At 39.4% G+C, this 27,338-nt stretch overlaps 1 protein-coding gene across 6 annotated transcripts in view; it reads left to right on the top strand.

The window, feature by feature from the left end:
• The window catches only part of ANP32E (acidic nuclear phosphoprotein 32 family member E), a 42,852-nt gene extending 20,195 nt beyond the window's left edge, over nt 1-22,657 (top strand). The window contains exons 2-8 of one of the 6 annotated variants that reach the window (XM_028503029.2): nt 5,745-5,872; nt 10,430-10,579; nt 11,470-11,592; nt 13,642-13,807; nt 14,903-15,072; nt 19,475-19,541; nt 20,440-22,657. In XM_028503029.2, the coding sequence (XP_028358830.1) occupies nt 10,520-10,579; nt 11,470-11,592; nt 13,642-13,807; nt 14,903-15,072; nt 19,475-19,541; nt 20,440-20,510 (657 nt within the window). In that variant the 5' untranslated portion in view covers nt 5,745-5,872; nt 10,430-10,519 and the 3' untranslated portion in view covers nt 20,511-22,657. Of the gene's footprint in view, nt 1-5,744; nt 5,873-7,312; nt 7,726-10,429; nt 10,580-11,469; nt 11,593-13,641; nt 13,808-14,902; nt 15,073-19,474; nt 19,542-20,439 lie in introns of those variants that run through there. The other 5 variants (XM_036015422.1, XM_028503021.2, XM_028503028.2 and 2 more) reach the window with 5 other exon arrangements.
• Nucleotides 22,658-27,338: the final 4,681 nt, after the last annotated feature.

Below are 27,338 nucleotides of genomic sequence, written 5' to 3'. Positions count from 1 at the left end.
GCCTCACAGGAGACTTCCTTGGAGACACCCACAGGTCCCTAAAATATACACAAACCCACTCACTGGGAATCAGCACCAGAAGGGCCCGATTTGCTTGCGGGTAGTGGCCGGAGTGACTGAAAGACCCTTGACAGCTGAACAAGCCACATCATTCCCTCTTGGACCCTTCCCCCACAGACAGCGCCACAATGCAGCTACGTAGGTTGCCCCGCCCTGCTGAATACCTAATGCTCCACTCCTTCCTACACAACTGGCACACCCAGATCCCCCAAAAATGACCCAAATGAAAGAACAGATCAAAGCTCCAGAAAAAAATACAGCTAAATGATGAAGAGATAGCCAACGTATCAGATGCTGAATTCAAAACACTGGCAATCAGGGTGCTCACAGAATTGATTGAGTACAGTTGCAAAATAGAGGGAAAAATGAAGGCTATGCAAAGTGAAATAAAGGAAAATGTACAGGGAACCAACAATGACAGGAAGGAAACTGGGACTCAAATCGATGGTTTGGACCAGGGGGAAGAAATAATAAACATTCAACAAAAATAGAATGGAGAAACAAGAATTCAAAAATATGAGGAGAGGCTTAGGAACCTCCAGGACAACTTTAAACATTCCAACATCTGAATCATAGGGGTGCCAGAAGGAGAAGAGCAAGAAATTAAAAACTTATTTGAAAACATAATGAAGGAGAAATTCCCAAATCTGGCAAAGGAAATGGACTTCCAGGAAATCCAGGAAGCTCAGAGAGTCCCAAAGAAGTTGGACCCAAGGAAGTACACACCAAGTGTAGGGAACTGCTTCACATGGCATGGAAATGTAGCTCAGCACTCATGTGGAAAACCGGTGGGGAGCAAGTGGCATACAGGACCATACCCACAGAGAGGTTTTTCCGTGGGGAATGGGCCCTTCAGGCCTGCATTGTACATAGACTGCTATGAGACTTGCTTTTGCTAGAACTCCCTTACCCTGAACTGAGGCAGCAAGGGCTTACTGTAACTTCCTAAAGTCTGTGCTAAACCTCTCAAGTATGGAGTGTGACCAGTTCAACCACTTTTCCCCTTGGCCCTTCTCCTTGAAGTAATTAGTAACATTCTTTCCTTTTTTATTTTTTTATTTTTAGAGAGGGAAGGGAGGGAGAAAGAGAGAGAGAAACATCAATGTGCGGTTGCTGGGGGCCATGGCCTGCAACCCAGGCATGTGCCCTGACTGGGAATCGAACCTGCGATCCTTTGGTTCGCAGCCTGCACTCAATCCACTGAGCTATGCTGGCCAGGACCCATTCTTTCCTTTGTTATCTGTAAAATGTAATCCCCTGCAGTGAACCTGTGCATAGTAAACGAGGACTATCCTCCATGTAATGAGCCCAGAGAAGCAATAAAAGCCTGTCCAGGCAGGGACTGGCTCTCGCTGGCCCTCTCACCAGCTCTTAGAGAGTGGCCATGCCATTCCTTTTTATCCACAGGACTTCTGTAGTCTGTGTGTATTTGTTATCTAGCAGCCACAACATACACGGATCCTGCTGGCCAGGATCAGCCACCACCAAGGCACATCATAATTATATTACCTAAGATGAAAGATAAGGAGAATCTTAAAAGGGGAATCTTAAAAGCAGCAAAAGCAAAGGAGACAGTTACCTACAAAGGAGTTCCCATAAGACAATCAGCCGAATTCTCAAAAGAAATCTTGCAGGCAAGAAGGGCCTGGAAAGAAGTATTCAAAGTCATGAAAGGCAAGGACCTACATCCAAGATGACTCTATCCAGCAAAGCTATCATTTAGAATAGGAGGGCAGATAAAGTGCTTCTCAGATAAGGTCAAGTTAAAGGAGTTCATCATCATCCAGTTCTTATTATATGAAATGTTAAAGGGACTTACCTAAGAAAAAGAAGACAAAAAATTACTAACAATTAAATGAAAACAAAGTCACAACTGTGAACAACTGAATCTAAAGAGAAAAACCAACAAGATCAAAAACAAACTGAGCAAACAACTAGAACAGGAACAGAATCCAAGAAATGGAGATCACATGGAGGGTTATCAGCAGGGAATACAGGGAGGATGGGGAAAAAGGTACAAGGAATAAGTAGCGTAGATGGTAGGTAGAAAATAGACAGGGGGAGATTAAGAACAGTATAGGAAATGGAGAAGCCAAAGAACTAATATGTATGACCCATGGACATGAACTACTGTATTTTTCGGACCATAAGACACCCCTATGTTTTAGAGGAGGAGAATAGGCAAAAAATTTTTGAAGCAAAAAATGTGGTAAAATATTTAATAACATAAATAGCATAATATCTCACCAATGTAAATGTAAACAGAACTCAACCGCAGCATTAACAACCATTATTCCTCCCAAATTTGGTGGGGGAGAGTGCGTCTTATAGTCCTAAAAATACGGTAAGTGGGGAGAATGCCGGTGGGAGCGGGTGTGCTGGATGGAGGGCAATAAAGGGGGGGGGGATAAATGAGACAACTGTAATATATAATCAATAAACTATATTTTAAAAATCTGATAAATATTTTCAACTATGGTTTAATGAAGTGATTAAGTTTTATTAGTTATCCTAAAGTGTTTGTATCTCAATAGGGATCATACTATTGCATATCTATTTGTGGCATTCTGGGCATCAGCAGGGAGTAAGAATGATATTTTAGGGAGCAGAACATACTGTGTACACATGACTTCAACAGGATTATAGCACTCACCTTTGGAAAAAGATCTGAACTTAGAGGAACTAAGTTTGAAATTTATCATCACAATTTCTAATCATGGGATCTTGGGCATACCCTTGTTTTTAGTTATTTATTGCTAAGAAATCACCTAAAAGCTGTGTACTTTTTTAACTTAAGATTTTAGAATTTGGGCATGGCATGGCAGGTGGCCTGTCTCTGCCCCACTTGGTGTTGGTATGCTTGACGAGGGCTGGGGGGGGGGGGGGGGATCCATGATGACGTCACTCACAGGGCTGGGGCGTCCAGCAGGGTGACTGGCGCGGCTGGGGGCTGTCTGGACTCGCTTCCTTCACAGTTTCTCACTCTCTAGGGCGTGTCTCTCTACATGGCCTCTCTCTCCAGCAGGGTAATTGAACTTCTCTACTTGAGATCCAGCTCTCAGGACAGCAAAAACAAAACGCCAGGCTCTTAAGGGCGAGGCCTAGAACTGGCACAGGGTCATTTCTGTTACACTTTATTGGTGAACGCAAAGCCTAGCCCGAAGTCAAGGGGAGAGGAAGTAGATTCCACCCCGTGATGGGAGTACCATGTGTGTGTGGACCTGGAAGGTTTCCAGGATATTAGCCAGTGGGCATGTAGAATTGTTGGTGTACTCTGAGTACTGAATATCTGTTCTGGCGCTAAGGGGAGCAGTAGTGACCTGTTGGGTGATTTTCTGGGACAGGATTGCTCAGAGATATGGGTAGGAATGATTTCTGGTGGTTGCAAATCATTCTGAATTTGAGAGAGAATGCACTGGCATTAGTTGCACTGGCTTAGTTTGATCTTGAGACTGAAAATTAACTAGTTTGGAAAAGAGAAAGGTAAAAAAGTTAAGAGGAAGAAGAGTCTGTAATTATCCTTTGCTCATACTCCATCACCTGTTCCCCAAGAAGGCATCAACCAAACTCTATTTCCTAATGGGAGTATGAATTTAAAGTGCCACCTGAGAGTTATTTGAGACATAATCAATTGCTAAACGTGTCTTGAGTATACACTGTGTGCTCAACACTGCCAGATCCTGTGAGTGGCGCCAGAGAAAGCCACATTGCTGGCTTGGATTCTCTCCAGAGAATTCCAATGTGGTTGGGAGAACCAGAAAGAACCACATGACATATAGGAGATGTGGCAAGGCAAAATGGGATAAACACTGGATAAATAGAACATTTATTAGGTCCTAAGAAAATCATAGAAGGTAAAATCCTTTTGGTTAAGGTAGAAGAACAGCATAAGGGAAAGAGCAGAATGATTATCCCCTATACAGAGCAAGGGGACATTAGTAAGGTTTGGACAGAAAAATGTGTTTCAGTTACTACTGCTGCATAGCAACCCTAAATTGAGAGGCTTAAAACGATAACTATTATTTTATTATCTATGGTTTCTGTGGGACAGGAGTTTGAGAAGGGCTCAGCTGGGTGGTTCTGGCTCAGGATTTCTTAAGTGCTTGCAATCAGACAGTGGCTGGAGCTGGAAAAGTTGGGGCTGGAGAAGCTGGGGGCTGGGTGGGTACCTCTTACCTTCTTCATGTAGGCTCAAGGTGTCTCCACGTGATCTCTCCTATAGGTTAATTCAGTCTTCCTCAGAGGGCGGGTACTTGGAGAAGGCCGTCTTCTCAAGTTAGCTTCCCCAGGGAGCAGACTCTGGGATGGAAAGAGCATCTAGCACATTTATTGGGGAATGATATTGGTCTCAATATCTGCGGGAGGGGAAGGGAGCAGGATTAAGCAGTGGGAGAAACGGAATGACAGTGCAGGGGTGCTCTGGAGCTGGGAAGAATGACCCTTCAGTTTGTCTAGGTCAGGGCAAAGTGCTGGCTGGGGCATCGAAGGAGGTATAACTTTGGGCAAGGCAATTTTCTTCAGGGCTGACAGCTGAAGCTCATCTCCCAGCAGTAATTTCAGCACTGGGGGAATAGGTCCTTCATTTCTGAGGGAAAACTGGGGAGGTGCATTGCAGCGTTCATCACGGCTCTCAGAGATCTGAGGCTTTCTGCAGCGGCCCTCCTGTAATGACCCGGCCTTGAGGAAGGGGAATGAATACCCTGACCTCACTCTTTTCTGGACTCCTAATTGCCCACAGACCAAACTCTGGGCATTTGAAAGCACAGAGCAGGATGGAGGAGGGTGAAGAGTGGATGTGGAGGGGCAACAGAAGATATTCAGCACAGATGATGAGTTTAGTTTTTTGAACATTGAAGACATGAGGAGTTAAGTAATATCATATCTTACTGTTGGATTAAAGGGCATACTTTGAATCCCCCTCTTACTCATTCCAGTCCTTGCTCCTTTGCTTTCATCTACCTCCTGATTACTTACCCTCACTCTCCATTCTGCCATTTAAACCCTGCCTCGTTACTTCAGCTTCAAACATGTTCTAGTCCGCGAGCTTGGCTTTTCTCCTGATCACATTTCATCCTTTCATCCATTTAGCTCCATACACCCATCTACTAGCCTGGTAATGTTCTTCATGCAACTTCTTTCCAAGCACCTTCCTTTCTGTTCACCAGCCCTATGGGGAATTTTTTCTCCCCCAGCATCTTATTTATCTTGGCTTCTTGATTAAGACTGGAAAGAGGTAAGTTTCAAGGTACTGAAGTAATGCCGATAAAAGATGATAAGAGGGTGGGGACAAAGGATATGGGGCGAAAGCTCATTTTATTTGGTGGATTCTTGTCTGTGCTGACTATGGTGTACTGTTTTAAACTTTAAATTTTATTTTTTCAATTACAGTTTACATTCAATATTATTTTGTGTCAGTTTTAGGTGTCCAGCACAGTGGTTAGATAACCATACTTTACAAAGTGTTCCCCCGATGTTTCCAGTACCCACCTGACACCATACAGAGTTATTACAATATTATTGACTGTGTTCCCTATGCTGTACTTTACACCCCATGACTATTTTATAACTGCCAATTTGTACTTCTTAATTCCTTCATCTTTTTCACCCAGTCTCCCAAACCCCTTTCCCTCAGTCAACCATCACTCAGTTGTCTATATGAGTTTGTTTCTGTTTTGTTTGTTCAGGTATCACTCACATGTGGATGACTCCTAAACCCGAACTCCTTTCCTGAATTCTCTTTGGGATTCCAGTCCAGAGTACCAGTCTCCGCAGTGGCTGCTGGGATCTGAACTTAGGACTTCTTCGCAAACTGGTACTAATTAATATGTGCTTTCTGGTTTCTTTTTAGCCTTTTTTTTCCCCTTCCCTTGGTTTTTAACTCTTCCTTGAACTGTTCTTCAGTCCATTTTGGCTCAGTTTTCATATCATCCTGGCTTCCTTTAGCCTGATTAAATAAGCAAAACAAACAAATTTAACTAAATCCAAGTTGCCCCCCTAGAGATGTCATTTTATATGAAAAGCTCTCCCTCTCTGTCTGTCTTCATCATCCCAAATTTCCCTTGCAGGGAATTCAAAGGAAACACTTAGCAGGGAAAAGACAATCGTTATCTTGTTTTTCTTTAAAGTAGTTAACATGCCAAATACCAAATATTTCCATTTTAAATGTAACCCTACTTGAAAATTGTGTGTCTGTATGGGGGAAGGCGGTGGGATGGTGGAGTGATGAAGGGTCTGTTGGGAAACCGCAGGTCTTGAACCCGATACCTTAAAATAGCAAACTTAAACTCTGAGAGAGGTTGGACTAATTCACCCTTTTCTTCCCTAAACTGTACTCAATTTCTTTGGGTGTTTATCCTGAGAATTGTGTAGGGGAATGAAAAGGATAGAATTTAAGCAAGAACTAAGAAAACTTAGACTCCCAGGACAAATTTTCAAGAAATCATTCTTAACCCGATCTTTTCTATCCCACATTGACCGACTTTTAAAAGCACATTTTTACCTGCCGATTTCCATGGAAATCAAACCAAAAGGAAATCAACCAAAAGGAGAAGGATGGCAGTACCATTTCTTTGTGACTTAAATGTCTGGCCAGCACTGTCTTTCCTACAAGGCCTTAGTGCTTATTACAGCAACAACTACCTTAGTTAACAATTCCTGCAGGGTAGTTTAATTTAAAGGTGCCTAACTTACATACTTCACCCAACTGCTTTCAAAATCGGTCAGTCCCTCGTGGTGGAAGTCAAAATACCATCTTTATCCTGGCTTTGGTTCTGCATTAAAGTCTGACCCTGGTAGGGTAGTGCCACGAAGTCATGCTTTTCATGTGATGTGCATGTTGCAGTTCACCTTGCCTGCAAAGCCAGGAGTTGTGCTTTAAAACCGCCAGGAGTCGGTGTGTTGCCTTGTCTCGAATTGCCAGTCTCGCAACTTGGGCACGTAAGAAGATTGCTTTCTTTCTCCCTTTAACAATAAAAACATAACCCCCCCCCCCCCCCCCCAACAAACCCTACAGGCATCAAAACCGCCGGAGAACCTAGGGAAAGCGCGCCAACCACACAAAGAAAAGTAGGGGGGCTACTGGGATTCAAAATAATTTCCCTGGGACAAACATCTTCCTGGACCTATCGGAGTTAACTGCGCGCTTGGTCGTAGCTAATAGACACCGATTTTCTGGTTTAGGTCCGCCCTCAAGACTGATGGACATTTGTGCAGCCCAATGGAATATTGCGATGTTAAAGAAGTAACCAATATATTTGGGAGGTGGGTGGAGTGTAGAAGAGGGGGTCGGCAGTGCCGTGTCATGGAGCCTCAGTCTCTGAGCAGCCATTGAAGGGGAAGGAACTGCGGGTGTGTATGTGTGTGTGTGCATGTGAGTGCGCGCGGAGTGTGTGGACAAGGAGGTGTTGGCAGCTGAGTTGGAGTCCAACTCCTTGGACTCCATTTGCTATTCTTTTCTTTCTTCCTCATACCTATCTGGTGGTGGTGGTGGGCGTTTATATTTGCGTTTTTTTTTCATTCATTTCTGAATCTTTTATAATTTGAGGGTTGGGGTTAGTGGGAAAGGCAGGACAGGATAACCAAGGATAGTAGTAGCCGAAAGAGCAGGAGGACATGGAGATGAAGAAGAGGATTAACCTGGAGTTAAGAAACAGAGCCCCGGAGGAGGTGAGATGACTCAGCCCCCTCCCCTTCCCCGTCAACCCAGTATTCGGAGGATCGTGTTTCGGGGGGCCTCGGTGGGTGTGTGGGGAAGGGTAATGAATTAACCCCCACCTGAGATTGGGGGGAACTATCTAATTTGAAGTTTTAAATCATTAAAATCTTTTACTTAAGATGGCGAAGGGTTTAAGTTTCTAGGGGGGGTTTTGTGTGTGCGGGGGTCTTACTCCCTTTCTCCTTTTTTCGAGTCGGGCGTCCTGGCCTTGTGGGGGCGGGAAGCAGGGTGTTGGGGCCGCTCGGCTCCCGGAGTTCCTCCTCCTGTAGGCGGGCGGCATGGTTGCGACCCCCCAGTCCCACTCGACCCTGCCACAGCCATCGTCGCTTGAGAAGTTAGTCCAACTTTTCTTCAGTGCTGCCAACTCTTTTTTTTGGAGTGAGGGTGCCCCTGGCCTCGAGGCCCCTGGGCGTCCGAGGTCGTAGCACCGGCCCGGCCGGGGTCGCTTGCGCAGTCGGGGACTACCAGCTGCCCGCGGCGCCCACTCCCCCGGGGAAGCGGCGCGCGCCCACCGCGGCAGGCGGAATCTGGGTCAGCGGCCGGAGGGCCGCGGGTAAGTTTTGGGGACTCGTCGTTGTAATCGGAGGCGGAGAGGGGACTAGAGGAGTAAACCCCCCGCGGTGTAACGATATTCGCCGTGTCTTGTGGTGGCCGCCACTCTGAATTTGATCCCCGGAGGCAGTTTCACGAAACTCGACAAATGGGTCGTAGGGGTTTTGTGCTTTAAAGATGGGTTCGGCGAAACTAAATGATGCGCGCTCGCTGCTGTCGCCTTAGTTAAAGAGACGGGGTTGGGAGGGGCCACGCGCGAGGCAGCTTTGCGGTCAACTTTTGGGGGGGTCAGACGGGAGGCGTTTCCGCCTCTTTTCCGATGGTGCCTCCTCGGCTTCACCCAGCTCTTCCCGTCCCTGGTGGAGGCACCGGGGTAACGCGGGCTGGGGGGGCGACCCCTTTTTTGCGTAGAGTCCCCGCCCCTTGTGGGGTTTCCCCCGTCTGGCTGAGCTGCAGGTCGCCAGAGCCTGCGTGACCAACGAGGAACCTCACACTTCTCATCGCAGAGGGAAAGCGTCTGGTTTTGCCAACTGCAGCCTCTGAGATAAATCCAAAAATTGGGATGTAAGGGATATAATTTTTTAGCAGAGGTGGAGGCGATGCCTGTGTATACCAGCATAAAAGACAAGTAGGGTCTCTGGTGCTGGCATGCAGAGTGGGAACCCAAGATCTTTACGTACTTAAAAAAAAAGTTTGTTTTCCTGAAATTGGCAGGTGGCTGGGAGGAGGAAACAGCCACTATTAGAGAGAACTGGAAGTTTTCTAGAACCTGCTCGTTAGGGGATTCAGAAAAAAACAAAGTCAAATTTTAAAAGCTGTCGCTCAGCTGCACACCTTTAGAATGCTTTTTTCTGTCTTGGGATGGAAAAGTGGATTTACCCCTCCCCCCATTCGTTTACCTACTCTATCGTAGTAATTTCCTTTCCAGTTTTGGCAAGTGCCGGATGTTGCTTTTTTGCAGTGTCTCCTTCCTCCCCTATGGTGTAATAACGGTCTCTTGTATTTGCATAGTATTTTACGGTTTACAAAGGACTTCTCCTCTTTGCTATTTACTTTACTCCTTCAGACAAACTGGTAAGATGGGTTAATGGTGGAGTCTCAGGACCATGCAGTTATTTAGTCAAGTGGGAGAACTGGTTTTCTGACATTAAATATAGTGGCCCTCTCCTCTGCTCAGCTAGACAGAAGACTTAGGAGTCAGAAGACTTCGAGTGGAGGCTTAGCTCTGCCTCGTGCTGTGTGACACCGGGCAAGTCATTCTCACCCTCTGGCCTGTGGTCCCCTTATCTCTAAACAGATCATGATGCCTTTTCTGCTCACTGACGTAATTACATAGAAGTCATTTTCAAATAGAGAAGGTGGCATTCCTTGTTGCTAATTTTTTAGCTCTCAAAATATTTCAAATATACTGGCAATGGACAGTCATGGCAGTTTGCTTCCCCCTTAAGATTAAGTCCATTTAGGTGCACATGAGAAAGTTTTGTTCTACAACTCTGACCTAATAGAGGATCCAGCCACCACCCACCCCATCCCAGGAAGGGGGAGAAGGTCACAAAAATGCTACCAAACGGCAGGGAGAAATAACATTTTGTTAAGGATGTATTATTGTACTGGATGACATTGTTTGGCCTTGATATTAGAACAAACAACATCGAAAGCTGAGCTGCCTCAGAAGGAGCTTTCTAACATCTCTTCGTGGAGGGTAACAAGGTACTTCTGAGTTATCATGGCATTTATTGACCAAAGATAAGGGGCTTTAAATGGAAAAACTGAGTAAAACAGCTTATTTTCTTTACTCTGCTGTTTTAGAGCAGCTCACTGGCATCCTTTTCCAGTATTCTCGGTGTCCCCTCACTGTGTAAATATATGGCCTGATGTTAAGAATTCTTCTCATTAGTCAAAAACAAGTTTCAAAATGGGACCTTTATAAAAGTTTTTTTTAATGTATTAGTGATTTGAAGCAGGCATTAAACTTCATAGTCCAAGCTTAAATTTAAAAGGTTAGTTGGTGATTTTAATATTCACATTTCCAGAGTGTCAGGACCCCAGGTCTTTTGTTAAAAAGACCTCAAACTAAAGAATCATGCTTATTTTCTCTTACAGGTGACACAGTTAGTCCTTGATAACTGCCATTGTGTCAATGGGGAAATTGAAGGCCTGAATGATACTTTTAAAAAACTAGAGTTTCTGAGTATGGTTAATGTGGAGCTAAGTTCACTGGCCAGGCTTCCCAACTTAAGTAAACTTCAAAAGGTAAGTTGACATTTGGCATGAGAGCATCATGATTTGACTGCCAACAGCTATTTCTAATTTTTGGCCAAATGGAATGACCATTCTGCCTTTTAATTAGAGGGTTTGAAGTTTCTAGAGGTAAGCAAAAGGGCTATGTAGGATTTTGAAATCAGCTCTAATATTGGTTTTAGAAATTTAAATTTAATAATGAAATAACTTTATGGCATGAGTTTCAGTCTAACATCTACCACATGTTTTTCTCTGAAACGTAAAGGCTCACTATTAAACAACTGGAACCAAACCTACATTAGGAGCCGTTATAGAGACAGTCCCCAGCTTACAGTGGTTTGACTGTCAACTTTTTGACTTTATGATGGTGCGAGAGCAATATACATTCAGTAGAAACTGCACTACAAAGTTTGAATTTTGATCTGTTGCTGGGCCAGTAATAGGGTAATAGGCGATACAGTGTTTTCTCAGGGGCAATGAGCCATAGCTCCCAGTCCCAAGATCGTGAGGGCAAACAACTGCTGTTCTACAGTGTATTATTAATCGTGTTAGATGGTTGTACCCAATGGTAGGCTAATGCAAGTGTTCTGTGTATGTGATAGGCTAGAGTAGGCTATGATGTTTGCTAGGTTAGGTATATTAAGTGCATTTTTGTCTTGAGATAGTTTCGCCTTACAGCGGTGGGTTTATCTGGATGTAACTCCATTGTAAATGGAGCGTCCATCTGTTCTAATATACTGTTTGGTGGTTGTAGGTGGATTTTGGAAATTAGTCACTTGTGACAGTCTTGAAGCCAGAGACAATGACAATTTTTTCCCCTTCAAATTGATATATTTGAAAAATCTTTGATGTGTCCTGAGCCCTCACCATTCCTTGTTTTTCTCCCCATGTTGAATATGTAGTTGGAACTTAGTAACAATAGAATTTCTGGAGGCTTGGAAGTCCTGGCAGAGAAATGTCCTAATCTTACCTACCTCAATCTGAGTGGAAACAAAATCAAAGATATCAGTGCACTAGAAGCTCTGGTAAGTGGAAGGGCTTATCTCTGGGCTTGCTTTTTTTGGTTGTATTTTCTGAGATTTGCGTGTATTTTTTTTTTTTCCAAAAGATTTTATTTATTTATTTTGGAGAGAGCGGGGAGGGAGGAAGAAAGAGAGGGAAACATCAAGTGCTTGCCTCTGGCATGCCCCCAGCTGGGGACCCGGCCTGCAACCCAGGCATGTGACCTGACCAGGGATTGAACCAGCAACCTTTTGGTTCACAGGCTGGTGTTCAATCCATTGAACCACATGAGCCAGAACTGTGTGTGTGTGTGTGTGTGTGTGTGTGTGTGTGTGTGTGTGTGTTTTGGCAGAAACAAAAATATTGCTCATTTATTTAGACACATTTTTGTTTGTTTATCCACTGAGGAGGTTAAAAGGCATGCAAGGGATACCAAACTGGAAGGGAAAAAGTAAAAGGAGATAGGGAGGTACATGTTTTGATTTAATCAGTTCCTCTCAAATGAGACACCAATATTAGAAGACTATTTGAAACACTGAAAAATTTTAGATGGTTTCTAAGTACTAAAAAAATACATTTTACATTCATAGTACTTCAAATAACAATTTTCACTGATGTTATCTATCAGAATAAAAATGGAAATTCATACATACCAGAAATTTTTATCTCTGCTTATTGTGAAAATTATTGATAAACATTTGTCTGTGTATTTAGACAAATATAATATTAGAGGAGAGGTTATCCTGTGTATTTCACTGTTTTGAAACATCTGAATTTCTTGTGATCTAGACCAGTGATTTTCAACTGTTTTTGTCTCATGGCACATATAAACTAGTTACTAAAATTCTGCTGCATACCAAAAGAGATATTTTTTGCTGATTTGACAAAATAATATGTATAATTTTGATTGATTTACTAAAAAAATACTAGTAATTACCTGCTCTTTTTGCTCCAAGTGACTTTTTAGAAAAATTGGGTGCCTATACTTGCATATAAGGATTTCTGGTACGAAGAATTGACCAATCAGATGCAACCTTATTACACAACGTAACTAATAAGATATAACTTCATTATATGACCTACATATTTATAGTTCAAGACAGGGCATTCACACAGGATGGCTGTTGTGTTGACTGTTGTCATTTTTTTAGTTGACAGTTATAGGGGAAAAGAGGTCAGTGCCCCTGACTAAGTAGTCAGGTATCGCATCTTTTAAAAATTGCAGCACAGAGTTTGAAAATTGCTGATCTAGAGGACTAAGGCTTTCTTTTCCTTTGGAGTAAAACATTCAGCTAATTTTTTTAAATGCTGAGAACTTTATTTTATTATCAACCTCAGGAGTTGAATACCTGGTCTGAAAATTTCTATTATTTTCTTAAATTCTATTCCTTTTCCTTCCTTCTTGGTGATTTTTGTTTTAAAATCCTTACCCTTACACACCCTGACTGGGGATCAAACCGACAACCTTTTGGTGCATGGGACAATGCTCTAATCAACTGAGCCACCTGGCCAGGGCCTTCTTGATGATTTTTTGAGCCACCCGGCCAGGGCCTTCTTGATGATTTTTTGAGTTATTTCATTATTTGCTAATTTGTTTTCTGGTATGAGGAAAGGAAAAGGAGATGGATAAAGTACAGCTCTGAAAATTGTTGCTTAATTTTTAAAAAAGCTTGTGAAGAGGTTGAAATTGTTGAAAGTAAGCTTGACTGTGGATTTAAAGTAAACATGTATTGTTGTTTCTTATGTATGCCTAGATTCTGTCAACAAAATACACTGAGTGCCTACTGTAAGTAAGGCACCGAGCCAGGTGCTAGAGACACAGGAGTGAACTGCAGCAAAGCTCCTACTTCTGTAGAGTTTGTGTGTCATGCCAGGGCCTCATTTAAGAAAATCAATGTAATAATCTTTCATAATCTTATAATAATCTTGATGTGATAATCTTTCATTATAAAATTCTAAAGATCCAAAAACCATTCTCTTGATTTCAAGTATATATTTTTTGGCTTATGAATTGAAAAGAAATATCATGATATTTTAAATCTTGAATATGTTTTAACTTTTTACTTTGCCAGCAAAATCTTAAAAATTTGAAAAGTCTTGACTTGTTTAACTGTGAGATCACTACCCTGGAAGATTATAGAGAGAATGTTTTTGAAATGCTGCAGCAGATCACATACTTAGATGGATTTGATCAGGAGGATAACGAAGCACCAGACTCGGGAGCAGAGGAGGATGAAGGTAATCATTCGTAATATTTATAAATGTGTCACAATTAGAACCTCCACTCTAGCCGTGCAAGTTACATTGGGCATGGACCTTTAGGTAGAGAAAAGCAAAGATGTTATAAGACAAGAAACATTAAAAAACCCGAGCCCTAGTCCTGTATTTCTTCTTTTAGATTTCTGATAGCTTTCAGGGAGTTTAATGATTGTTGTATCAGGGTCCATGCAATTTTATATCCATATAAATCACCCAGGAAAAGTGGCAATGTATGTTTACTTATTTATTTATTTATTTATTTATTGTTGAGGTTTTTTTTGCAAGTTTTAAAATAGTATTTTTAAAAAAATTCTATTCATCACAGTTTTACCTGTAATAGTCACAAAGTACAAACAACCCATTCCAACAATTGATAAATGGAAAACCAAAAGGTGATATATCTATACAGTGGAATAATATGCAGCCATAAAAATGAACAAAGTACTGATACCTGAGTGAACCTTGAAAACATTCTACTAAGTTAAAGAAGCCAGATGCATTCATGTTGAAATGTCCAGAATAGGCAATTTCATAGAGACACAAAGTGGATTAGTGGTTGCCAGGGCAGGGGGGGGAGGAGAATGGTGAGTGATTGCTAACAGATGTGGGGTTTCTTTGGGGGTGATGGAAATGCTCTAGAATTAGATGATGAATATATATATTTTTGGATAAATGGGTGAGTAATAGATAAGATGACAAAATAGTTGTTATTAGTAATGGCACGCTTTGTTACTTTTACTTGAAAAGGATTGGATAGATAAACAATGTAATAAAATGATAAGAGTGATAGACAAGCAGGTTTTGAAGTGTCCACAAAGTAAAACAAACCAGTACATGTGATGGTTTGAAGAAAATCTTTACATTGATAAATTTTCAGCACTTAGAGACTATATTTCTCGAGTAGTAAATATGGATGTTATAAAAGGGACATTTTAAAAAATAAAATCACCCTGAGATACTTTCCACCTTTGGTTTAAGAGTTTGAAGTGATTGGGGCAAGGATTAAAAAGATCAGTATTATTATCAAGAAACATTTGGCCAGCCATTTGTTCATCTCTGAAAATCCTTTTAAAGATGGAGATGAAGATGATGAAGAGGAAGATGAAGCTGGTCCAACTGAGGGATATGGGGAAGAGGAGGAAGAAGAAGAGGAGGAGGAAGAGGATGAAGATGAAGCAGGCTCAGAATTGGGAGAGGGAGAAGAGGAAGTGGGTCTCTCATACTTAATGAGAGAGGAAATTCAGGTGAACAGACCCTTCTTTCATGCACTGGAAATCAATTATTTAAGAATAGGGCTAAGTGCTATAAAAAGTAAGGTGTGCAAAAATCTGAGTTGTTTCTAACTTGTGGGCTGCATGTGTCTGTCTGTCTGCCTGTCATTTTTCCCCCGGTTCAGACTATACCCACATAATCACAGACACCTGTTGATTGTACCGCCCAGATATCTCTCAGATCCATTCTGCCCTCAGAGGCATGGTGGAAACATTTTACAGTTGTTTCCAACCCTCAGTTTCTGCGTTGAGAAAACCTAGATTATACCTACCTCATAGGATTGTTTTAAGGATTTAACAAAGTAATACATGTAAAATACCTAGTTGCCGGCACATTATAGGCATTCAAGATTTCTCTTTCCCCTAATTATTTCTTGCTTGTGCTTTTGTTGTAGCTTTCTAAATGCCCTCTCTGAATTCAGCTTCACCACTAAGGTGTATCCTTCGAGGTGCTTGCCCGTGTAGTGTCCACGCAGATGTGATCCTATCACTGGCCTGCTTAAAACCCTTTCGTGCTTTGCCCTGTTGCTACCAAGATACACAAGGCTTTTCATTATCTAGCCCCTGCTTCCTTCTCTGGCTGCATCTCCCTCAATACCAAATTAAATTGTCACCCGAAGCTATTTCTTGCCTTTCTGTCTGTATATAATGTGAGTATTCTATTAGTAGAGAGAGGAAACAATACATTGTTTACCTGAAATGACTTTGTACCCATGGCCCCGATGAACTTTCTTTTTTATGAGGTAAACATAAATATAGTGAAGCATGTAAAGTGCACTGATTTTATGTACAAGTCCTTGAAATTTTATATGTGGTTATATTTGTGTAACTTACATACAAATCATGCCTCCTGAACTTTTGTCTCTAAAAACTCAACTCTGGAGTTGCCTTGTTATTGAAGGTTTTTGTAATTTTTCATAGATAATCACTCCTTTCTCTGTTACCTTTGAACCTTGATAGGCTTCTAATGCCTATAGACACTTTTGTAAAAACTTGTTTATTTGGCCACTTTCTGCTAGGTGGTGAGAACCTTAAGGGGAGGGAGGGCCATTCTTCTTTGTGTCTCAGCACCCAGTGTGTCGACTGGAACGTAGTGGGCTTGCAGGAAACGTCAGTTGACTTGAACAAATGATCTTCCAACTTTTGGGAGTTTAAATATTTTCTCCTAATGTTAAATTATTGAGTTTTATTTACATAATTTATAATTTACAATAAATTGTTACTATTAAAAATAGTGTCTTCCTTAGATTAGAAATTGTTAGTATTCTCATTTGTTTTCCTAATGACTTTTACATTGGTTAGGTAGATCATATCACTGATTAATGATAACTTTTCTCTGATACCATTTTATATATAAAACTAGTGTGGGAAAAAATAGAACTCCAACTTGTTTGGAGCCTTAGTGAGTGAGGAGCTATACAGTCTTGAAGACTGGAACTTTTAAGTTCTATTCATAGAGAAGGGCAACCTGTTCAATTTAAATTAGCATACAACTTGAGTATTTTTCCAAGTTTTATTTAGTAAAATAATGAACCCGTTATTTTTGTCTTTGTTTTGTAAAGATTTTATTTATTTATTTTTTAGAGAGGGGAAGGGAAGGAGAAGAGAGGGAGAGAAACATCAATGTGTGGTTGCCCTTGCAAGCCCCCCAGTGGGGACCTGGCCTGCAACCCAGGCATGTGCTCTGATTGGGAATTGAACCTGCAACCCTTTGGTTTGCAGGACCATACTTAATCTACTGAGCTACATCAGACAGGGCTGTCTTTGGTTTTTTATTTTCCCTGCCAATAATTCTTTTTAAGTCTATATAGTATTAGGTAATTTAAAAATGACCTTCAGCTAATTGCAGATGTTTATTGAATATTGGGAAATATAACTAAAAATGACAAGGTCAAGTATAGAGCAAAAATCTTTCACGTAATACATACAACATTAAGTCAATGCAGTATCTCGGTAGCAGAGACCAGAAATTTTCAATATTTATATACTTGATATTTATCAAGTATTTACCAATATGTTTTGAAATATATATATCAATATTTCAATATATTTTGATGTATTTATCAATATTTAAATATTTATATACATCATATATACGATGAGATAATTTGGATGTTTAAAATGAAGCCTTGTTTTTAGAAACTGAGCCTTTGGAAGCGTCAGAGACTATTAAATTTAAAAAGAAATTAGAAGGAAATAGAAATGGTAATTGATTAGCTACTCTTTGAGTCTTATTTCTATTTCAGCTGCTCTTCAGAGGTAAGAAATTAATATGTATAAAGAAGGACTTCACGTAGGTGTATATTTCATCAAAAATGGGGAAGGTGGCTTTAGGAGAATTGGAATTAGAGTACAAATGAGGAAGCATTTTATTTTCCATTAATTAGGAAGAGACCAGGGTCTTTACACAGCAAGTTTCTGGTAGTCTAATAGATGATATTAAAAAAAAAGACTTAAAAACATGAATCAATTAATTTAATCATATTGTGTTTAAAACAAAATCCAGAGAAGTAATTAGCTTTTTAGACTTGGGCTTTTCTAAATAATCAAGGAATTAATGCAATTAGTATTTCAAGTGTTTTGTTTTTTTAGGCAATCTTTTTTCTCTCTCTCTTTTTTTTATTATTGTTCAAGTACAGTTGTCTCCATTTTTCCCCCACCCCAGCCATCCCCTCCTCCCTCCCTCGATCCTTCCCTCCTTTGGCTTTGTCCATGTGTCCTCTACACATGTTCCTTACAACCCTTCCCTCTTTGAGAAATAATAAAAATAAATGATAAATATTTAAGTATATTCATTTACCATTCCTTGCAGATTTAAGATGTTTAAAATGTTTCTTCTCTTTCTTTCTCCTTCCCTCCTTTCCACACTCTTCTCTACCCACTTCTCTTCCTTTCTTTGATTTTTGTCTTTAGTTTAAGGCTAGGAATTCTCCTGATTTTTATTGTGGTTCCTTTTCCTACTCTTGGCTAACCCATATTCCTTCTGTTCCTTATAGCTTGGTGGCTCTGGTATGGAATGCTTTATAGTTTTTCTGTTAGCTAAATGCTGGAGAATTAGGTTCTGTTTAGTATTTCTAGACACAAATGGGGCTGTGGATACTGTGAAAAGTGTGGGTTGTCCAAGTTTCCCTAACTATTTGCCAGTTAAAGTCTTTTTAAGGAACAATAAACTTTTATGGGGTTGGAGGGGAGACCCTAGATTGGTTCCATTTTTTTCAACATATAGAATTCAGCCATTTGGAACATAGCTAAGAACAAGGCAGTAAGTATAAAAGGTCTATGAGTAACCAAAATAAGAGTAACAAAAGACATTTTCTTTGTAGGACACTATTCAAGCTGTTATTCCAGACCTATTTTCTCTTTATATTCAATCCTCTGATAAGCTTGTTGATCTATTTTCTGAATCCATAGCAGATTAAAATTGAAATAGTAACTGACTGCAAAAGACAAGGCATAAAAACTAGGAAAAGATACAACTCTAAGTAGAAGCCAGGGTAATTTTTAAAAATGGGAAAACCATCCCACATATGTTAATAGGCTCTGAGGGAATTGGCATATACTAATTAGTAAAATGTTCATGATCAAAATGACGACTGTGATAATTCAAGGGGGTTTGTGAGGTGTAGCAGAAAATGGTAGAGAAGTGTGCAGTGCACTTTGGAGATTTGGATCCCAGTTGGCTAAAGTACAAACATCGTGTTGATGTTTCAAGGCTATGTTAAAATCTTATCTGTAGAACAATTCATTCCACAAGAGTTACAGATCAAGTTTATTGTCATCTTAATTGACATTTGCTATTTTGATACATAGATTTTTAGATGCAGAAGCAACTTATAGATCTTTTTAGACAAATACTTTCTTTTATTGATTGGGAAATTGAGGTCCAGAGAGATGGACTTATTCAATACAACTGTATTGGTGCCAGGATTCAGGTAATTCCTACCATAATGTAGAAAATCAAAGACACTGTCTTTGAAAGACAGAAGATTCCCTCCCATTATAGTGGGCACTGGGCACATTTGGACATTTAAATTAATTAAAATTCAATAAAATTATAAATTCAGCTCATTTGCACTGGTCACATTCAAATGCTCAGTAGTCGTGTGTGGCTAGTGGTTACTGGATTAAACGGCATGGATATTGGACATTTCCATTGTTGGAGTGTTTTGAACATGCTGGTCTAAAACAATTTGTTTTCATAAAGAAACTAGATTTAGTTGGGTTTTTAAAAAGGTCATGTATATAAGTTACACAGAATTTATCAGAACACAGAACAATCAGATGTTTCTTTGCTGTTGTTGGAATGTATTCATTATCAATCTAAAAATCTGTGTCATGGCTCATTTATTCTCAAACCAAATATTTGAATTTCAAGGATGAAGAAGATGATGATGACTATGTTGAAGAAGGGGAAGAAGAAGAGGAAGAGGAAGAGGAAGAGGGTGAGTTATATTAGCCATAAGAATAGTCTAAAATTGCCCTGGCCAGGTGGCTCAGTTGGTCAGAGGGTAGTCCCATACACCAAAAGATTGTGGGTTCAATTCCCGGTCAGGGCACATACTTAGGTTGCTGGTTCCATCTGTGGTAGGGGCGCGTACAGGAGGCAACTGATCAGTGTTTCTCTCTCACATTGATGTTTCTCTCTTTCTCTCTCCCTTCCTGTCTCTAAAATCAATGAACATATCCTCAGGTGAGGATTAAAAAATACATATTTTAAAATTAAAGTTATAGCTATTCATAGACTTTAAAGAATGAGTCAATAATTCAAAATTATTACTGATCTCTTTGATTTTGGCAACATATCAAAGAATAGCCTTGAAAGGCATAAAACCCTTTTTAAAGTAATTTTCTCAGAGTAGTCATTAAATCCAATTAAAAATAGATTGTAACATTTATTGGAGATAATGGATATTTGAGCTCAATTTATTATTTGTTTATGGTCTTACATTTTGGACAATGTGAGGCCTTCTCTAGAAGGGAAGAACAGTTGAACTCAATAATACCCTTTTAGATTTGCTGTCTGGCACTCTTTACCTAGGCCTTTCAAAATAAATTTTAAAATTCATTAATAATTCCATTAATATCAAGTCCTTAGTTTCGTGACCTGTACTTCATGATTTGGCCACAAGGGTGCATAGCAAGTTGTCATTATTTATGGATTTCTAATCTATTAAGTAAGTCTGTTCAAAATACTGAAGTTGAAAAGAAATTCAGAGAGGAAATGTAACTTCTAATTTTCTTATGCCATTAACTTCACTAAGATAGATTTAAAACTTTGTAACTTAAGAAATATTTGCTAAAATTAAGTACTTTGTACTTTTCATTTCACTCTTCTTTTAGAAGAAGAAGGTCTTCGAGGGGAAAAGCGGAAACGAGATGCTGAAGATGATGGAGAGGAAGAAGATGACTAGATCATTCTAAGACCAGATTTCCTAAATTCCTGGGTGTGCAATAGAGTGATCATATCTTCCTTGTTGCTTCATGTATAATAGCTATCCCTACAGAAGATAATGTGTAACTTTTTATAGGAAAAGTGTGGTTTTACTATTTTTGCCTTATCATTCCAAATAAGACTTACTAGTCTGTTAATGATCATATTGTATGTAGAGAAAAATTTTCATTGACCCCATTGTGAAATTCCCTAGCAGTTTATTTAGAATCTTAATTTTTCTAATACAGGCTCATTATATTAGTCATTTTTAGCCCATAATTAAAACATGATGGCTTTTACACAGGCATAGTATGGTGCATTTCATTAATAAGGTTTTATGGTTATTTATGAATTAACTGAAATCAGTCAGCTGGAATATGAAATAAAAATAGTCTTTTGAATAAGTTTGTTATCTTTTTAGAGGTGACCCAGAGATCTTTAGTGTGAAGGCAATGGCTTTCTTTGGCTAAGGGCTTTTGGGTACTTATCTGTCACATGAGTAACTTGGAAAGGGGAGCAGATAGTAAAGGTTCTATTCAACAATACAGTTATGGCTTTTGGGGAGGCTTCCGGAACCTTGTGAGCCAGGTGACTAATACGATTTTATTTCTGAAGGAAAAGTTGCTATAGTAAGTTCAGAGACATGCAGGTAGTAAGCCCTTTGTTCTTCCAGCTGAATGAGGATCATGATATGCTAATGGTTGTTTATTTTGTTTTTAAGTGTGCATTTTTCATTTTCCTTTTGGCAGTTCTTTTATGATCACCTTCCTTTCTTGTTTCATTCTTCTCCCTCTTCTCAAAAGAAAAAGAAAAGGTTGGGAAACATATGAATATCCAGGAAAACCTTTGGTCTTATACCTCAACTACCTTTTCAGACCTGTCTCAGTTTTAAACAAGCTAAGTGGAACTGACCATTTCTGAGATCTCAATATTATTATCAATGCAGTTTTATGCAGCAGACTGCTTACTGGAAATCTTTCTTGGTTGACAAGATGTACAGACTGTGTAGTAGGGGAAAGAATGAAAAGAAGCAGAGGGGCTTTTGGAAGCAGCAACAGTGTTCCTCAAAAATCAGGATAATTGTGTGTTGATAATTAATGCGACATTCGAGCCAAAATTTTAAGTTAGCTTCCCAAAGGATTTAGCCACTGTTCTGCAAGTATTTCTAATTTTTCTGAATAAAACCTTTAATTATTCTTTCTAAAGTTTTAAAGCATTACCAGATACAACATTTGATTGGAAGATACTAGGCAGTGGGAAAAATACTTGCAACTGTATATTGAAATTAAGATTTGTTTTCAAGTGGATGTCCATTAAAAGTAGAAAAATATTTGGGGAAAGTGCAAGTGTGTGTTTTCTTATATGGCTACTAATTATAATATGAGTAGACAGGTACATCTCTCTTTTTGTTGTGGAGGCTCCATGTACAAGGCTATTGCTTTTTTGATCTTGGCTCTAAATATTTTCCCCTTTTGTTTTGAATATTTGTAAGTTTTTTTAAGTTAGGGTCAGCAAATTAATTGAAGTTAACTTTCATATTTGGACACATTTAAATTAGTATAGTACTGCTTTTTTGTTAGTTTAAAAATGTATGACTTAGTTTTAAAGTAAAAATTAGAAAGTTATTCGTGGATAAATTAAAAGAGTTGCACAACTGACTGAAATAAAACTTGGGGTAAGTTTTGTGGGGGGATTTGAATATCCAAGTAGCTATTATTTTACTCTGTTTAACAATTGAAATGCTCTGTTTTAGTCCCGAAGGCTTCTCATTACATAGTATGCCAGATTACAAAATACTTATTTTTAAAATTAAATCTATATATTCACTTTCTTATCAATCATCTTATTGTGCAATCAAAATTAGATTTCTTTGATTTGAAAACAACACTTAAGAGCCTCCAAATAACTTTTTAAGACCTATTTAGCTTTGTGGGTGATATTTTCATGCAAATAAGTAAGGGCGGGTTTTATATTTTGTAGAAGTTTGGGGTCCTATTTTAATGCTCTTTGTATGGCAGTATGTATATAGTGTGTTAAATTCCTCAAAACTCTCCTTAAAAATCTTTGGAGTTAATACTTTTGTGCAACTGTGTTTTAAATAAAGCCATGACAGTGTTAAACAAAAAATGCGTACTGATTCTCTTTTTTTTTTTTTGGTTTCTGGCCCATTTTTTCTGTGGCTGCTGTAAGTTAAAGTTTTTGAAACTGAATTACTTCAAATAAATTGGAGATTTGTTGGTAATTATTAGTTTCAGTGTATGACATTCACTTTTGAACACCACCATTGGGGGCATTGAACTTTTTTTTTAAAGATTTTATTTATTTACTTTTAGAGAGAGGGGAAGGGAGGGAGAAAGAGAGGGAGAGAAACATCAATGTGTGATTGCATCTCACGTGGCCCCCTACTGAAGACCTGGCCTGCAACCCAGGCATGTGCCCTGACTGGGAATCCAACTAGCTGTACTTTGGTTTGTTGCCAGTGCTTAACCCGCTGAGCTACACCAGCCAGGGCAAAGATCTTTTTTTTTTAAAAAAAAAACAGAAACAGCTTGCAAGTTAATTCGGAGTTGTGATATGAAACATTACAATTTAATAGTTTGATTCATGATCTGTCTTATTTATTTTTCAAGAAGCAGAAAATTCTGGATTTCCTTAATTTTCTTCTTGGAGTTGCCAACAGCCATTACTTTTGGTATTTTGGTTTGAAGTAATAAATTTATTACCTACAGTTGAAGTAAATATTATCTATAGTTAACTAAAGTGATAATAAACCTATTATACATCAGTAGTTTTCTAAAATGAGTCCAAACTTAATTTATTCAGAACCATTAGGTAATCTCAATACAAACATAGGTAATTCTTCCATGTTTACCTTGAGTAAATCAAATTTGAACCAAACAATGTTTTTTTCTGTTCTCTTAGTTTTCTTGTGATAGGGGTTTTTAAAATGTTTCATTTGTAGGCAACTTGAATGTATTTTATCAAATCAAGATAGAAGTATAATGCTAAGTAGTGTTTTTGTGATTGCTTTAACAGTTTAATATTGAGAAGGTATTTTAATTATGCAACTCTGCTTCCTGAGAGATGGAAAATATCAAAGTATATTTCAATTACAGGAATTGTCTATTGGAATTAGTAGGGTGTTTTTTTGGTTTACATCTTTAAAAAAATTCAGGACTGGTGACATAACCAGGGACATTATACAGCACCTTTGCGAGAGGCAGGGAGCAGATGCCCACCCCGGATGTCCCTGTGTCATGGGGAACTCTTGCCCTGACTAAAGATGGCAGCTGAAAGAAAACTCCCTTAAATCTACTACAATAAGGCAAGAAGTATTCAAAGTGAAGAAAAGCAAGGAACTACAACCAAGATCACTCTATCCAGCAAAGCTATCATTTAGAATGGAAGGGCAGATAAAGTGCTTCCCTGATAAGGTCAAGTTAAAGGAGTTCATTATCACCAAGTCTTTATATGAAATGGTAAAGGGACTTATCTAAGAAAAAGATGATTAAAACCATGAACATTAAAATGACAGCAAACACATCAATCAACAACTGAATCTAAAAAACTAAGCAAACAACTAGAACAGGAACAGAATCACAGAAATGATCATTTGGAGGGTTACCAGCTGGGAGGGGGAAGGGGGAGAATGGACAAAAAGGTATAGGGATTAAGAAGCATAATTGGTAGGTACAAAAAGACGGAGATGTTAAGCATATAGGAAACGGAGAAGCCAAAGAACTTACATGTGCGGCCCATGGACATGAACTAAGGGGGGGTGGATTGTTGGAGGTTGGGTGAAGGGGTGCAAAGGGGGCAAAATTGGAACAACTGTAATAGCATAATCAATAAAATATACTTAGAATAAAGATCTCACTGCTACCACTGCAATTAAAACAGTACAGCCAAATACCTACATGTTACTAATCCAACAGTTAATGCTCAGTCATTATCTTTAATTTTTAGTAAGTAATCCTTTCAATAAAAAGGGCTCACACTCCTGGTTTTGCACTACCGACTGGTTCCTTCTTTTTTTCTGGTTCTTCTTCCTCAAAATTTCTTTAGAAATTTCAGTCCTCTGATTTTTTCATTTCTCAGTCAATGCTCCTTTATTCAATGCTGTGATTTTCAATAGTGTTCATGTACTGACAACTCCTAAAATCCTATCTCCAACCTGACCTTCTTGAATGCCAGATTCATTCACAGGGTGGGCAAAAATAGGTTTACAGTTGTGATATAAATAATACAATAATAATAAATAATAAAGACAAGAATCGGCTCTTTGTTTTGCATACAACTGTAAACCTACTTTTGCACATGCCTATACTCAAATATCTACTTCGTATCTCCATGTGGATATCTACAGACATCTCAACATGTTGAAAAAGAAATAAACTTCTCACAGCTCACATTGAACTCACTGGCAAAGTCTCTCAGCTTAACCCTAAAAATATATCTTAACTTTCACCACTTGTCACCACTTTCACCGCCATAACCACCGGCATACTCTCTGCAAGTCTTGAAAGCACTGCCATTTGCTCCCTACTTTCTCATCTTGCCACCTGGTAGCCTATTCTCAGCAGAGACAAAAAAATTCAAAGCCTTTTCCCTCTTGGTTAAAGAAAGTGGTAGAACTAAAGTTTCTGGTGGAAGTGTTAGATAATGAACCAATTCTGTGAGAGACTGTAATTCAGAACACTTAACTATTATTTATTGCTTGCTCTATATTTTAAAGAGGCGTTTGAACATAGGACATTTACTCTCCCAATTGCTGAAAATTTCCCCTCTGCTGTTCCTGGGACTGGATAAATCATATTCTGCAGCTCTTGTTTAATAATAGCATTCTATTGCGTTCCTTTTTCATGTATTAACCAGCCTAAGATTTGAGAACCTGGCTTGTGTGATTTGTCCCCAGGCCGCTACTTGTGTTACTAGTTTATTGGACAGCCCGAACTTGAAGGTGAACAGGTTATACCACATAATAGAAATTACAAAATGGGTTGATTTCCAGGAGAATCTATAAAAAAGACTACATACTGTAAAATACCTTTATTTCATCCAAATCTGAGTACTTTTCTGGGTAGTAAGACCTTGGAGTAGGGTTATCTTATAATATCAATTCTGATAAAGAAAGAAAAAGAAGTACGACTTTAAATTTTACGAATGTTTACCAATAATTTAAATGTTTAAGGCATCATTTGGGCCTGTTCACTTATGAAATGGACACATCCACATTGCTGGTCAATAGTAACACCTATCACTAAATAGGCACCCAACGCTGGTGAAAACCACCTCTTTTTTACTCTGACAATGTAAATACTTCCCTATGTCTCTGATTCCCCTGTTAAATACTCAGACTGCAGCATCTTGTGGATGAACGCCATGGTCTGTCCTCTCCACTTCAGCTGCAACTTTCCCTGAACAGACCCAGTCCACAGACCCAGAATTCACTCACAGAGACCAGACTAGGTTTCTCCACTTTGAGGCATTTTCTCTCAGAGTCTTCTCTTTTGGCATGGAGACGCTAGCAACAGGCTCATTGGAGCCTCAGCAAAAGCTCAATGTCATTTCCAACGACAGCTGTGCCTGGGGAATACTGGGATTGGAAGAAAAATCTGTAAGTGCAATGGAAGCAACAGCAGTTGAAGCAACGAAACTTAACCAATGACAGCAGCACCAGGGGAAACTAGCGTCTCCAAGGGAGGGAGCAGTTACCATCATGCAACTCTGGCAGAGAAGCCCATGCAAGTCCAACGTGCTTTTAGCTGTGCACACACCCTTCTCTGGTTTTCTGACATTCTGAGTAAAGAATGAACTCATTTTTGCAGTGTTGAGGATTTATATTTGTATGAAATAAGTGCAATCTTTTTGAATAGGTTTCCAAGTGAGGGGGCTTATTATCAGTATTTTTAACCATATTGGGATATGTGGTGGGAAATTTCCCTTTTTATTGTTTTGACATATTTGGCATTTTATCCTTTTGCACTATTTTTTTGTATCCCCACTGCCAAGGTTCCTAGGCTGCAGCTGTCAGCGCGTGGATTAGAACTCTACCATTAAGTCTCATCCATTTTACTTTTACTCCATTTCCTTTTCACATCGACTCCAACCTTAAGACTGAGTTTCTCTAAGTCCTTTTTCTCTCCCATACTGCTCTGGGGCGAACCAACCACATCACACAGGTAATCTTATCCTAGCATCACTCTTTCAGATTCTTGATAGAGGGACCGAAGAAACAGATCAGGAGATTTTATTAAAATGCTTAAATTGGAATAAAGTGCTCTTCTGGGACTCATCTTTTGAGGTAAATTGTGTCAGTCCTATAAGACACTTGCCTCTTTACATTTTTACCATACTTTTCCAAAATCCTTAACCCCTGAGATATAAAGCAGTTTCCCCCTTTTTAGAGTACTATTTTTTACAACGGTGCACTCCAGATTCTGGAGTCTCGAGCAGCAGGATTTGAACATCTTGGGAAGACAGCGACAGAACTGCAAATTGGAGAAGTGACTACGGAGGAAAAGAAATAGCCTTGACTGGCGGGCCTGGGCTGGGCGCGCAAAGCGAAAGGTCGCCAGCTCCATTCCTGTGAGGGCACAGGCCTGGGCTGCAGGTTCTGTCCCAGCTGGGACGCGTAGGACAGGCAGCAGCTGATCAACATCGTTCACTCACACCGATGTTTCTGTTTCCCTCTTTCTCCCTCCATTCCCCTCTTTGTAAAAAAATAAACAAATGAAATCTTTTTAAAAAAAGAAATAAAAAGCATTACTTGAGCATGTGCCCCTAATTTTAAACAAATTAACTGTGA

The sequence above is a fragment of the Phyllostomus discolor genome, chromosome 14 (genome assembly GCF_004126475.2).
Source record: "Phyllostomus discolor isolate MPI-MPIP mPhyDis1 chromosome 14, mPhyDis1.pri.v3, whole genome shotgun sequence".
NCBI lineage: Eukaryota > Metazoa > Chordata > Mammalia > Chiroptera > Phyllostomidae > Phyllostomus > Phyllostomus discolor.
This window is presented reverse-complemented; position numbering and strand designations above follow the sequence as displayed.